This window comes from Pithys albifrons, chromosome 11 (assembly GCF_047495875.1).
Source record: "Pithys albifrons albifrons isolate INPA30051 chromosome 11, PitAlb_v1, whole genome shotgun sequence".
NCBI lineage: Eukaryota > Metazoa > Chordata > Aves > Passeriformes > Thamnophilidae > Pithys > Pithys albifrons.
The window spans coordinates 10730703-10746056 of NC_092468.1; the positions used below are offsets into that span (position 1 = coordinate 10730703).

At 38.9% G+C, this 15354-nt stretch overlaps 1 protein-coding gene across 4 annotated transcripts in view; it reads right to left on the minus strand.

Annotated features, from left to right (window-relative positions):
* SPHKAP (SPHK1 interactor, AKAP domain containing) overlaps nucleotides 1-15354 on the minus strand; it is a 66190-nt gene that overhangs the window by 32869 nt on the left and 17967 nt on the right. For all 4 annotated transcript variants that reach the window (XM_071566670.1, XM_071566666.1, XM_071566667.1 and 1 more), the window contains exons 2-3: nucleotides 14685-14787; nucleotides 8399-8509 (exon numbers count right to left, since the gene is read on the minus strand). In XM_071566670.1, coding sequence (XP_071422771.1) covers nucleotides 8399-8509; nucleotides 14685-14787 — 214 coding nt within the window. The remainder of the gene's footprint in view (nucleotides 1-8398; nucleotides 8510-14684; nucleotides 14788-15354) is intronic.

Sequence of the window (15354 nt, forward strand, 5' to 3'; positions counted from 1 at the left end):
GCAGAATGTGTTGTTCAGTAACATTAAACAGATTCTTCAAGTCAGTTAATTTGACATCTTAAATATATGCTCTCAAAACCCCAAATGCCACTGCATAATTAGAAAGAAAGCCTTAAATGAACTTTGAAATTCTTTTTTCTCCTCTTCTCAATTTGTACTCCCCTCAACTTCAATTTTCTCTTTTCCTTGAGCCTGAAATTATTTCTGTTGGTAAACAGGCAACCAGAAACTCTAATTATGCATCTTTACTGAAGCTGCAATCCTAGGTATTCTCTTGATTCTTTTTGAAAAGAAACTAATCTAACTAATTTTAATCTCATTCAGCTAATTTGTCAAACTATTTTTATTCACACAAACCCACAGCTGATTAGGGACAATGTTTTGCCTAATTACATGTAGTTTTTTAGTGATTTAGGTCTTGTCCCAGTTGAGGTCTGATTTACTGAGTTCCAGGATCCAGTATGAAATAGTGAAAAACCAAAAGGGGGCAGGGTGCATGTTGTCTGGACAGCTGCAGTGGGTATTTCAGTACAAAGGGCATCTGAACATACCTTTTTTCTATGTAAGGTCCTGAGCTCTGGAGAAGAAAACACCTATGGCAAAACACTCAACTGCAGGTAGATGTGACTTACAGTGGAAGTTACGAGTTCATGCTAAGAACACAAAGCTAAGCAGAAGAACTTTCAGCCCTGGTATGTTCTTGAAGTTCTTCCACTGTCATGGGACTTACATGTTCATCTGTGTAACAAACAAGTGCTCATTTTGCTGACCAGGAACTCTGCTGCTGCAGCAGCAGCCTCAGCTGGAACAGGCAATTAGATGAGTGCCTGGGGCAGACAGTTTCTGCACTCACTCAGTCCCACTCACAAATTTCTCAGCTATTTAAAGATAAACCTGTGCAGTCACACACACGCTAATGAAGAGGAAACAAGGATTATCTGAACCAGGAGTGTGTGCACGTGGCTTTCCTGTGCATAGTTTCATAATGCCTAATGTGTCATCTTCATTTAGCTTCCCTCTGGTTTTATGGTGTGCTGCTTTAAAATGCCTTCATGCAGAGCTGTGAGGCTTGTGACGCCTTCATTATAAAACATGGAAAGGATAAGACACATTCCTATGGTTTCTAGGAGAGAAAGATCCCAATTGTTCACAAACTGTAAGCTGAAATTTGTGGGTTTCAAGCACTATTCTTTAGTGTTCTACCACCTTCTTTTATTTTTTTTTTATCATTACTATCATTTTACCTCCTGTTGCTCCAGCTTTGAGAAGTTTTGGGAAGCAGGCAGGACTTTGTTTCTTGCCTTGCTATTGGAACAGTGGGCTATCTAGGGACAGAAGAAAGTAATCAGGTAATTTCCCAGTGTTTCCCTTCCTGAGCACAGAGATAAATGCCTGCTAAAGAAGGACGGACATTTCCTTTTTATGGAGATCCCCAAATTATAAGAAATAAGGAAACTGAAAATTACCAGTTGTTGCTTTTCTGTTGCAGATATTTGGTTTTAGGCTACAATTTCCTTTCCCTCACTGACTAAATTTTGGTGACTTATTTTTGCTGCCATTGGCTCTCATCACTTCTTTCTGGAGTCATTTGAAGTTATAACTAATATGCACAGTGCAAATTTTTAGTAGATGGGAGACAGGGAATGGTGTAAGGGATATAGCTCTCTCCTCCATGCACAGTAGAATTCGAACTTTTATATTTAAATGGTTAAAGAGGATCTTGAGCTGGAATATGTCTTATATGAGGTGTTTAAAATAGCCTGATAGTGACTCAGAATTAAAAAAAAAGCTTCTGGAAGACAGAGCTAATTATCCATTAGCATTTGGATACAGTGCTTGTCTCGCATTAATTTCCATGCTTGCCAAAATGATTCTGGCAGAGGAACCAGCTGTGAAATGTAGAAATTAAAATATTAGTTTGGAAGTACTAGATATGCCCTGTGGCTGCTTGCAAAAGGATTTACATGAATGGAAGTATGAGGCAGTATTATTATACAGGTGGGAGAATTTCTGTACCCCCTTTCCTCCTTCTTCCCCTGCTTTTTATGCCAAGCATGATGGCATGTGCTATGAAGTATCCCTTGGGTCAGTTGGGGTCTGCTGTCCCAGCTTTGTCCCCTCTCAGCTTCCTGCGCATCCCCTGGGAACTCACTGGTGGGGCCACTAAAAGAAGTGAAAAGGTCTTCATGATACAGAACTGCTCAGAAATAACAAAAGCACCTATGTAGTATCAACCCTTTGTTCAGAAAAATCCAAAACACAGCCTCATACCTGCCAGTGTGAAGAAAATAACCCCTAGCCCAGGACATAGTGATAACCTGAGGATATGAAGCAGCTCAGGCACATCTTCTGAACTATAATCTAAATAACTCAAAAGGCTTCATGACAGGTACTCAGCTATACAGCTCACCAAAGTGAGTTCAGGCTACTGGAAGCCATCAAAAAATCCATTCTTGTCAAAGTAGGACCAATGCCACTGCACTGACAGTTTCTCAGACCAAATTTACAACAGGATGCAAGGCAATGGGGAAACATCAGCTTGAAATCAAGTCCCAGCCTTCCTTCTGTTGTACAGTCCTTTGCATGATTAGAGAGCGACAATTTCTGACTGTAGCTGTGAGTGTACAAAGTCATTTTCCTGTTCCTGCACTGTATTTTCATTGGGATGGCCATAAAACACATCAGTCCTTTCAGATTCTGTGTAAAAACTCTCCCACTAGCTGCACAACTGCTATCTAATATGAGATGAACTTTCCAACTGCTGACCTCGCAGGCCCTAATGGAGTGTTTCCAAAAGCAGACAACTCAGTGTATCTTCTGTGAGTCACTCAGGTTCACCCAAATAAGGTCTTGATGTGACTTTGCTGTGTCTTCCCAGCCCAGCCACAATTCTTCTTTAGGTATACCTTGTATGTTGTCATAAGGATGTGTTATACTGCTTTCCCTCCAGCACTTTTAGCAGTAATCTGTCTGAAATTTAGTCCAAATTACTCTTCAGAAGGCGCTTATCTCAAATTACTTGGTGGATTTATGGGTCTTGATATTTTAGACTATCCCTATTTTAATGGCTGGACTGCATTAATGAATCTTCCTGAGTTATCTCTTCATAATCCATTGCTTCAAAACCAGCTGTGGATATTTTCTTCCCATTAAAGCTTATTCCTTTGGGTTTGATGCAATTAATAGCCACTTATGACTTAGAGAAAATATTTCAATAAATATTTATGCCACATGCACCATCTACTTTCTCCAAAGCCCTGCATACTTAACATTGAACAAATTTCTGTAAGCCTCAGGCTGCAATTTCTTTTAGAGGGAGCCTGTGGTTATAACAACAGCAAGCAGTCACAGATGTCCACTCTGGAGGTAGCACAAGAATCCCATTTCTTGATAAAGCAGGCCATGGAGGCACTGAATATGTCAGAGTGAAAAGCTGAAGAGGATACAGCTGCAATGCCAGGCTTGATCCTCCCACTGCTTATTTATAGCTTTAAGGCTAAGCATCCACTTCTCTTAAACACAGATAGAAAACCACTGCAGTGTGAGACTATCATAGAGGGACAGGAAAACAGACGGCAGTTCTAGACAGAAGATTAAAGAGTGTCCAAGTCCGAAGTGACAGGAAAGAGAAGAAAATCTATTGTTAGTCTTTGCCATGCTGAAATTCATGAGGTAGCTTTTGGCTGCTGTATGGTATACATATGTGGTACTGAAAATGTGGAAATACAACCCTTTAAGGGCATATTTAAATTCTGTCTTAACATTAGCTTGTGTATGAAGACATATTTTTCAGAGCCAAGTACATACAAGAGAAAAAAGTGAAACATATTTTACAGATGATACAAGTGATGCTTTCAGTGGTCTTTATAACCAGAGCTCAGTCTGCCTGCACTGGGCTCCATAAGGCAGAGAGCAACTGGGGAAGAGGAGGGTTTCTTGTTTCTCTTTGCAAGCAAGAAAGGGGCTCTCTGGGAGGAACAAATCCTTACATGAACACCCACGTGTGCCTGAGAATGGACTACAACTGGTGCCACAATTTAGCCTGCAGCTCTTGATTCCTGCACCTTGTCAGGATGTAATTAAAGTATCGTCAAGCTGAATAGGAAGATGGGACTTAAGCCTAAAAATATCTCTAGTAATTATGGTTTAGATCTGGAAAGCAATGGATGGATTTTGATTTCTGAAAGAGACAATGCTGTTCCTGAAGATGGTTGAGTAATTATTATGGAGTGAAAGGTAAAATAAACCCTTGTAATTCCCTGTCTTTATGACATGGTGCTGAGGGTGTGCATGTAATCTCATGAGGGAGGGAAAATGTCTTAGTATGCAGCTCTGTCAGTTCTATGCAGAAAAATAGGGCTTTGCTATGTTTACTAGGAAATGTAAAACTTCATTCAAGCACAGTAAAACACAGCAAATGTTTCAGCTATGCATGGTCATTATGAAGGAACACACACGTGATTTTGTTTTAAAAAAAGCCAACAAGGATCCTCTCCTTTGGGATTAAAGACTGCACTTTCATACTTGGCTGTATAAAGAGCCTTGTTGACTACTGCCAATCCTGGGAAGAAACATTCTTTCTGAATTCCTACAAGACTAGATCTTTATCCTTCAGTGAGGGCATGCTCTCATTCTTTGGAAGCTCTGGAGAACATACTGGATATAGGGGCCTTGACTGAGGTATACAAAATGTTCTGGTGCTTAGAGATCAACACTCTGATCTATTGTCTGCATTGTAAGCAAGTTACCTGGAAGTTATTCTAGTATCAAAGACTCATATAAAATAGGAATCTGTATATTAGTACCTAAATATCTAAAGATATAAAGTGTCAAATCTTTAAAAAGACTTAGATGAAGAAATGAATGAAAGCCACTCATAATCTACTTTAATTCAAGTGAAAGCTGCTCTCCTTTTTTCCCTAAAAATACACCTTGCCAAGGATTTTTCCTCTCTGCATATGTTATCATTCAGTTTGAATTAATTTGTGGGAGCTGTTTCCTGGATGTTTTTGTTCCATCCCTTGAGTGAGCACTGGCATTTATCTGACAATATGGTGAAATGATTCAAGGAAGAACTGGCCAGAAAAACTAATTTCTTAATTTCAAGTTTACTTTTCTCTCTGAACTGACTTAATGCATGGCTGTACAAATGCCAGGGCAGTAAAAGAGATGAGATGGGGCTGGAGGAGGAGGTGAGACCCTGGAAGCCCTGATTTGACCAGCTCAAATTAGTGCATAATGGCATCCTTAACCTCCTCCTGAACCTGTTTACAAGCCTGATGGCTAAACTGCAATTAATGTGACAATGCTTAAGGACCTGCTTAGTACAGCAAAGCTATGCAGCAGCAAGGTAAGCAGTCAGTTCTGAAAATCCAGCTCCTATGATGGCAAAATGCCTTATTCACTACCTCAGTAAACAGAGAGATCATAGACAATGTGATCCATAATCACATCACCTGCTTGCTTTGTTAACAATCGGTTTTATTTCTCACCAAGGCAGCAGTCTTGTGGCTTCACTAACGTAAGCATCCCTTCCCTTCCTTGGGCAGCTAGAGCCTGACTCCTGGACTGGGTATGTTCTCCTGCACTCAGATATCCAGATTACAACCCTAAACTGCAATTCTTCCTCCTCCTCTGCTGTGGATGTATCCAGGTTTTTCTGTGTGGCATAAGCCCACTCAGTGGCTGTTACTGTCTCCACTGTCCCCACTCCCCTAGTCATGCTGTCCTCCACTCTTCTTTGTGCTACCACAAAACTCATCAGACCACTTCGAGAAAAAGTGCGAATGGCCTGGGGTTGCAGAAAAGCAGCCACAATTACGAGAGGGTGTTTTACCACGACTAAGTTTGACTGAAGTTTGGGCTGTTGTCCTTTTCCTTTCCGCCTGCTCTGGCCATGTGTTCCTGCTGCTCCCTTGGGCTGGACTGACCAGCATATGTATGTCTATGCACACACCCTCGTGATATGCCCTTGTGTGTGGAGCATTCTGGTGTGAGCATCTATGTACTTGGAAAGTAGGACCACTTGTAAATGGAAAAGTTGCTGGTGCTATCTTGTTATGCTAAAACTTCCTAGATTTTGTACTAATGTAAGCCAACCACTAATTTTCAGAACTGATAATTAAATAATCTAGATCTTTGAAGGGAAAGTAGGGACAAAGTATCTAGCAGTTTTTTCTTTTCAAATAAGGTCTGTTTAAGATCACGTCCCAAGCAGGAAACATTTGTTGTAGGTTCAGAGAAAGATACCTGGCAATAGTGGAGTAAACAAAGGTATACATATTTTATGTGAAACTACATTTATTTTATGAGGTCTCTCCATGGGCTAATGTCACATTACAGATATTTTAATTACATTTAAAAATCACTATGTGGAGCTTGAGTGATTGTCTCATGTCCATATCTTTTATTCTATTAGGTGGATTTTGATTAAGTTCTCATGTAGAAACATAAAAAACAAGACTTTCATAATTATACTACTTTTAAAATTTATACTGCCTAATTACATTATCATTAAACTATGTATTCTAATCTAGAGTGGTAAACTGCTGCTAAATAGGATCATTGCTAATTGAAGTAAGTTTAATAAAATGTTTAGCTATTAGTCAAATACCCTCTGAAGAGGAAAAACACGTTTTCCGGTATTAGTGTAGAAGAAAAGGTTCTTTGAGGTAATTTAACCTTTTTGAGCAGACAGTGTGGCAAAATCAGACAGGGCCACCTGAAATAAGGAGGGTAGTAATGCCTTAGTCTTTCTAGACAGTATATAATATAGCCTTTCTATAAGAAGCTATCTTTTCTTGAGAGCTCGACCATATCAGAGATAGATAGAATTTCCTCTAACATTCTGTGAAAAAATAAGAATAAAGTCAAAGCTCAACAGGTCAAAAAGCAAGTCATAATTAATTTTTATATTATTTGGAATAATTGTTTCCTCTGAGAAACTAGCTTTTTATTTAGGATATTAAATACTAAATAGTAGAATTAAGTGACTGTCGTCAATATGATTTGCACTAAAAGCAACCCCTTCCTCTATCAAACAAGGATCCCACCATGTGCCTGATGAACCTGTTCTGGTCAAGAATGTATTCAGGATACTGTTCAAGTGACAGCGTTTCAGCTGCAGTTGAACAACTGTGCTTCCCAATGCTTGCGACCCTTTTGCTTGGGAGAATGATCAAAGAAGAAGAACCCACTGTGTCTCTAGTTCTAGGAGTCTGGGAAATCAGTACCGCTAACCCTTGTTCCTTAATATCCCCTTCCTTGTTTCATGGAGCATCATCCCACACAGACACAGGGGTTTGTTTAGTTTCTCACCTCAAGCCTTGAGTGCTTGCTAGCTGAGCACCCTGTGATTCTGTTGTGTATTTTGCTCACTCTGCCATGTCGAAGCCAACAGTCCAGGGCTTCGTATGGCATGAACTGAGCCTCACTTTCAGCTGCTGCAATGGCAGTGTTGTGTCACTCCTGTTGCTCTCCAGCAGCTGCATCACCCTCAGGCAGGACACAAAGCCTCCAGCCACCATCACCATGGGATGGAGATTCAGTTTCTTGGCAGCAGGTGTCTGGGTTCATCAGCTAGAGCTGAAATGTCCCTGTCCTTGAGTGAATCCCAGCAGACTCCAGGAGAGCCCTTAGCAGATCTTTGTGTGCAGCACTAGCAGTGCTGGAAACCTTCTACCTGGAATAAGGCCGATCTTTTCTAACACTCTTCTTTGCTCACTGGGACCAGGGAGTAGAATTCAAATAAGATTGTGTGTAAGGGTCTGCTCCTCGAGTTTTTCATCAAGTAAAAAACTATTAAAAATGTAACAATATATTTCCATCCAGTTTCCTGTGGATGCTCTGTAAAGCAACATAACTCCTATTTCTTCATGAATATCGTTAACCAAAAGCTGTTTGTAATTGCATTAAAACCCACAATAATGAGATTTAAATTTAATTTCAAATATAAAATACTTCTGTGTGAGTTCTTTAGTAGCTACTCCTCATCTAATATGGAAAGAGTTTTCTCTTTAATTGTGTCTCTATGCCTTCAGGAACATTGAGCAGCCTTTTAAACATCTGCTTTTTTCAGCCTTCCACTTAACAAGTTATGGTTTGGAATAATTTTCTCTTTGGCTTATTCTTCTCTCTTGTCAGTTGCTGACTATGAACATAAAAAAAATTCAAAGGGCCACAAAATCTGAAAGCCAAATGTGGGGAAACCTCTGCAGTAATCTTTATTAATGTCCTCCGCAGAGAAATCTGCATGTATTTTTAGCTTGTATGTTTGCTTTTAAAAGAAAGCTGGAAATTATAGGGTTTTTTAATTTAACATGTACTGTTGTCAGCCCCGCACCCTCCCCAAATAACTTGTAATGGACTTTTCTCCAGAGGAGATGACAGTGGTACTTACTGAGGCACAGTTGCTTTCCGACTTGTCTTCTAGAAAGCCAATTTGGCATGGTGTCCTCTGATTCTGCAGCCAGTAGTCTGTTGATTCTAGCAGACTGTTGCTGCAGAGAATCTGTTAAAATAATTTAAAATAGTTAAAATAATTAAAAATGTTACTCAGTCCTACTGCGCTTTGGGGACCTGAACTCAACTGTTGTAACTCAAAGGAAGTTTTGCTTACAAAATTTGGGAGGAGCAAGATGGATCCCTGTTTGGTTCGGACCTGTCCTTAAACCAAATTATTTACATAGCCCCTGAAGTATTAGCCTATTTTCTTTCAGAACTGAAAGTTCTTGGAGATACTTGAAGGAGATGTGTAAACCCAGTATGTTTATTGGAAAATATTGCTATGAGTTTTGTTGTGTGTTAAAGTGATAAAACACAAAAGTTGGGAAAACTAATTATTTAATTATACTAGAGTGCAAAAACTTGCAGCCTTTCTGAAGGACTGTATCTCTTTCCACAACAGATCACTGTTCATTCTGCCAGCAGTCTTATTTCTGGGACTGCCCACGCTCCAAACTCTTTCTCGTACACATGTTTTTCAGCTCTCTGAGAAGCTGAAGTACTTTAAGACCTTCTGTAATGAGTCCTGACCTCAGTCAGTACCGTGAGAACAAAACTTTGTATTTAATCGCTGTGTTGATTCAGTCTGTGCCACAAGCTTTGCTCGAACAAAAAGAAAATGGGGCTACAGATATCTGTAGACTACAAAGAGGCAATGCCAGTTTTGCAAATCTGAAGTTTAGATTGAACTGAATTCTTTACTTTCTGCCTCTTTACCAATATTATTTCATGAAAAAGCAGGGCCATTAATATTTTTAAAACAGCTAGGGAACAGCAAGAAAATAACTGCAACATTGATGCTGCTACTTACAGAACATTTTATATGGCTTATCTTCCCCAGGCAGCAACTATAGAAGTTAAGGCAGCAAGTTAAGAAGTATGTTTTATTTGTACTTCTTGCAATGTTGTATTAGATGGAAATACTGTACTCTAGTTTTTAGACTTCTATTTTAATAATGATATTTTAAAATACAAATTTGATGCTATACCTGGGGGAAAAAAATAATCTCTCTACAGTACTCTACCTTACTGCATGTTTTGCATTGACACACATTTGCCCTGCTTCAAGAATACTCAATCTGTAAGCCTAGACACCTTCTTAGGAAGAAAAGTGAGAAGAACTTGTGAGGCCTTCTCTTTTCTTGGGGAAGATGAATGCCCGTGGGCAGCCCATCTGGTCAGCTGACAGTTTTCTATTAATCTGGGGTAAGCCAGAGGTAAGCTTGTTACCAACCTCAAACTAACACCCACTCTACTTTTATCTTTCTGATAGAAAGCCAGTTACATAGCTAACACTTCACTCCCTGTATTATTCTATATTGATTTCTGAATTAACCACCACAGTCCCCGAGTCTGGCCTGCCTCGTGCCCTTCTTCGGTGACTTTGCACCTTTGTGGTGTTTGTTTCTCAGTACCTCAGCCCTGCTATGGGATTTCTTCCAGAGAGCTTTTGAATACAAATTTAGGGTTCACAAAATACTCAGAGAACGTGTTTTCAGAGAAAGCCCAAAGACTTTGTTCAGAGAACACAAAAGGCTCATGTGCTTCATGTGAACACCAGCTCCATTTGGGGGCTGCTGCCTAATCTTGTATACCAGTCAAATGACTCTGCACTTGATAAAATTTTTAACCTCCTGTCTCACTGCAAAAAGACTCCTGCCATCATAACTACCTTTGACACTAGAGGGGGAAAACAATATACTTCATATCCCAAAGAAACAATTCCCTCTTAGTGTAATAATCTGTTCATTTTTTTGGTTTTTGTTTTTTTCTTTTTTTTTTCCAGAAATATTTTAAAATGTGGAAATATTAAAGCATTATGAATTGGTTGGTAAAATCCAGAATTAAGTATTTTTTTTCCCTTTTACAAAAATTACCATCCTCTGAGGCTTTTATGAAGGCAGATAAAATCAAACATATGCAGACATGCACACATACACAGATATATCTACATATATATATATATATATATATATGATTTCAGTTTTAATTGGATTCTAGATATTCTCAACTTCAAGAGTTGAAGTTCTACCTCTTAAGACATAATTTTGCATTCACAGGAAACAGTTCTCTTTAGCTCAAATAGCTTTAGCTGTAACAAGCAATCTTGTTTCATTTCCTTAAAAATCACAGTGAATGTCTTCAGCCTTAATCACTTTAGATGTTTCTTTCCCAAAAGTCATACAGTTTCTGAGAAACTGTGATAGGCAGAAATTTATCACACAGAAACAAGCTGCAGAAATCCTTGGTACTGTTCTTTTCCTCTTAAGGACTTGGTGTGCATTTCAGAACAGCTGTATCATAGCAGGAGTATATTGCAGATGATAAATCCATGAAATGAGCTGGGCAGTTCACACTTCACCTGCTTTGTCTCCTGTGGGATGTTAAATGGCCCTTGGTAGTTCTATCTTTCTTTCAGAGGATGTTTTTATCAGGAAGCAAATACTGGTAAGGCAGCAGCGGCAGAAGTAACTCTGATGAACAAAAGTTTCGGTCAGGTCAGGTCATAGTTGCCAAGCTTGGGTCACTCCAGAATGGTTTATAAGTTGCAAAGCTTTATATTGCATTTATTTTTTTGTATGGAGCTTTTCATAATAGACTTTTGAAGTCAAGGGTAGAAGTTATTACATGGAAGTTTTGGGCAGCAAGTGATTTTAAAGTAACCTCAAACAGATGAACAACATTAGTATGATTGTTTTCCCTGGGCCAGATTCTGCATTCCTGTGCATAAGCAGTTCTGCACACACACTTGAGAATGCACCCAGAAATTTTAAGAAGGATGAAATAGGTGTAGCATCTTTAATACTGAAGGCTGGGGAAAATAATTTGCAGCAATATGGATTTGAAAAAGGGAGGTGAGAAAACCCAAACCAGATATACTCAAGTCCACACAGCAGAGGCTGGCAGAGGGAAACAACCTGAGGAACACAGGTTGGCCCAAGTCATCTGGAAAGCCTTCAGAAATTACTCAGAAAAGACACCACTGTGGGACTGGGAGGCATGGAGGAACATGAACAAGAGGCCTCCTTGCACATGGTTTGATTTTACACATATCTGAATAGTGGAGATGGGAGGTAACATTTGAGTAAGATGCAGGAATGAAGGGTAAAATTGGGTTGAGTTTAAACTCCTATCTACGAGACGCAAGTTCCTGCATTAGGACCATTATAGACATATTATCGCTGAGAGCCTTCCCATTAGTACTTCTGTGGAGGAAGGATAATTTGGTGGCCTCTGCAGTGCTGATCACAGTCTGGTCACACAAACCTGCTGTGCAAAAATGCATCTGTAGAAGCCATGTGAACTTTTGGGCATGTTTCTTTGGTAACAGCACATTATCATGATGAGAGACAAACATACAGTAAGAGTGGATATTATATTTCTTACAGCCCCTCACTTTTGCAAGACAATTCTCCTTGTTAAATAGGTTCATGTGCTTACATAAAGTGCAAGTTTGCATATGCATTACAATTTTCTGGGATATTGATGCTTTTTAAGGAACATACTGAAGTCGTGATAGTCAAATAATGTATGACTGCAATGATCAAAAGCTTGAAAGAGTTGACCTAAATTAACAGAGCTAAATAATGAATCAAAAGCAGTGTGAGAACTCAGACCTGTATCTCTACCAGCACATTCCCATTGCCATTTTTGCATTTAAACTTCTCAAAATATACTGAGGTGGTCTGCACCAAATAGTAAGAAACAAGCCTGTACTACTACAGCTGTCAGTCTGCATGTCTGCACTTCTAAAGCAAAAGTATCACTTGCCAAAATTTCCTCCTTGTATTGTAATTCTCTTCACTCTTACCTAATTAAGACAAGTTTAGGGCCAATCCCACTGACATTTTGTTTGCATTTTTGCTGAATTCAGCAAGGTTGTTTCTGATTTGCAATGGTACAACTGAAAGCAGAACTTGATTCACTAACCATACCTGCATGACAGCTGCACTCACTGTATATCTGGTTTGGAGCAGGATCATCACACTCAGAAAAATAATTCAGGATGAATTTGCATCATGAACTAATGTGAAATCAGCAGTAATTCATGGTTCTAAAAAAAAGGTTTTCCACTCTCATCTAGAGACTCAGCCATCAGCATTACTCAGTGTGTTGTGAATCAATGAACTAAATCTGCCTCCAGCAGTGTGGATTAGAAAAGTCACTCTTTCCCAGAGGAAAATACTGTGTATGAGTTTAGTGTAACAGCTTCCTGCTCCCTGATTTAGATCATGAGACACTAAAATACAGTAAATATCTATAACCGAGACAGCATTAAAAAAAGCTCTGCTCCACAAATGAAACATCTGCGTCTCTATGACTGATCATTTAAATTGCTTTGGTTAATTACTACTCATCAGAAAAGATAGGAAAGCGGGACACAGAATAAGATGAGATGTCAAAGGGCACATCTTCTGCATTTACTCAGGTTGGCCTGTGTAGTAACAGCCTACATGTCATATGGTTCCTGACAGGAGCCATTCATGCCAAATACAATTACTCAAATCTGCAAGTCAACTGTTTAAACTGTTCCCTTGCAGCAGGAACCCAGAACGTTTCACTCTGCCACCAATTACCCATCTAACTTAAAAATCACTGTACCTAACAGAGGCTAAAAGTGAATTCTCTATCTTTTTCCACACAAAAAAATAGAACAGCAACACTTTCTGTGACAATTCTGTAAAGAAGCTCAAAATATCCTGCTGTTTGTCAGAAGTGATCACTTATTTTAGTGTGCCAACCATCATAAAATTGCCTTGAATCACAATGAACAGTACAAATGTACGGGATCTGACAGGTCAAGCAGCTCTCAATCATATGGTAAAGTCCATCCTTTAAAAGAGAGGGATGTTTCTGAAGGTGACCAAACAGAAGTATTTGAAGTGATGGCACTTCTCAGTGCTCTGTCACTGTCCTTCACTCTTACATAAAGCAGACAACTCTGAGGTTAAATGAAAATTTAAGATGTCCCACTCAGTAGATTTTCTGTCTATGTGAAGATTCCCATTACAGTCAGCAGCATTTTTAAAAATTGGGTGTTATTTTGCAAGTGAACCCTTTGATCAAATGAAATATTGGCACTTTATCTTTTAGCCATGTTGAGGTGAGATGGAGAAGCCCAGTCCCAGCATACATATCCATTTTACTGAGTTCTTTTTTTTTATAACAACGATATATCTAACAAAATGTCTGTGTATGGTTTTCAGGATAAGGAAAATGAATCTTTAGCATCTACAATGTTTTATCCTCTTTGCTTACAAATATAAATATATTTTGTTTTCAAAATAACAAGGAACTCCAAACCCAAAGAAAAACATTATTCTTACTGGTTATAAAAGGAGAAAAAAAAAGTAAGAATGACAGGAAAACTGAGTGAACTGTGAAGGTTTATAACAAATGCTGTCTTTTCAGCTCTAGAATTATACCTCTGGGAGACAGTAGAGCTCTGAGGGTTATTGCAAAGTGAGAGGTGAAAGATAGATTGTCCTCCTCAATAGTCTTTGGTAGGGCCACCTTCGGTCTGCCATAATATGGTTCTAGGGAGGAGGAATAAAAGGAAGGGTCCACGGGCTCCACCTTTGTACTCTATTGTACAGAAATTGGCTATATGAATAAAATAACACCTGAGCCCTCCTCATGACATACATACACACACACACACAGGTGCGACTGTTTCCCTCCACATGCAGTAAATTCAGTAAGGAATATAAACCTGATTTTAGTAAAAAATAACAGCAGTTTATATCCCCCCCTGTTGTAGAAACCCTTCCAGGCAGGCACTAGAGAGGACAGAAAACCTGTTTCATGAAGGTCCCTCTATTGCACTGACCTAAGCAAAGCTCTGTCTGGGTCCCAGAAATTTGCCATCTATTGAAGAGCAGTCCTTAAAGTATTCATGCCATGCACTGCTTTTAATTTATATTGGCAGACAATAAAGAATATTAGAAATGTTCAATGAGAGTTTATCTCCCTTATATGTATAACGTATTTTGGGACAAGCACAGACCAGGCAGACAAAAACTACAAGATACCATAACAGCATCAGTAATTTATTTTTGTGTATCAAGACCTTATCTTTTGCAAGTATCACTTAAATTTTGTATTCCTCACTAAAGACAAAAGCTAAAAAGCAAAACTATGTATATATTTGACTTTGAATATAGCGTAAACTTAGAAATTACCTTCTTACATGCTGTGACAGAGCTTCCCAAACTGCTTGCAGAACTGTCTGTGCTGCTGCCTTGGCGCTCTGGAACTTCATGCATCAGTGGAGATTCAAAGTTGCTGAAGAACAAAAAAGAAACAAGCCCCCAAAAACCTTTCCAGTGACTCAGCTACATAAACAACTGCAACAATACTAAAACACAATTCAGTAAGAGATATAACCTTAGAATACAAAAAGCTGTCTATAGTCTCCATGCTGATGTTACTGTTCTGTTTATGGCTAATTTTCCCTTTTTGAAAGTTTCTTCTGAGCTACACATTTTGGATATAAAATAGCACAGTGATGTCTTTTGAAGACTAGAAGATAGCATAGATTGCCTACAATAATATGTCTGTCTTGAAAGACACTGTAAAAAGTCATACTAGCTTGTTTTCATAAGCAGGTAGCTTGGAGCAGCAAATGAAATGCTTGCTGCATTAATTCCGCTTGGTAAACAACACAGATATTTGTTGCATTTTTACCTGTCAGGATAGAAGTAAAGGGGTAGGGATTAAAAAGTAGAAAACACAACAGGAGAGCTAGGATTCTGTAATCCAGATGGAATAGCTAGATACATTGTGTGTTTAGAGCAAAGGTAAGTCGTGCTCATACTCTCTTTTGTGAGTCATTTATACACAGCAATATAT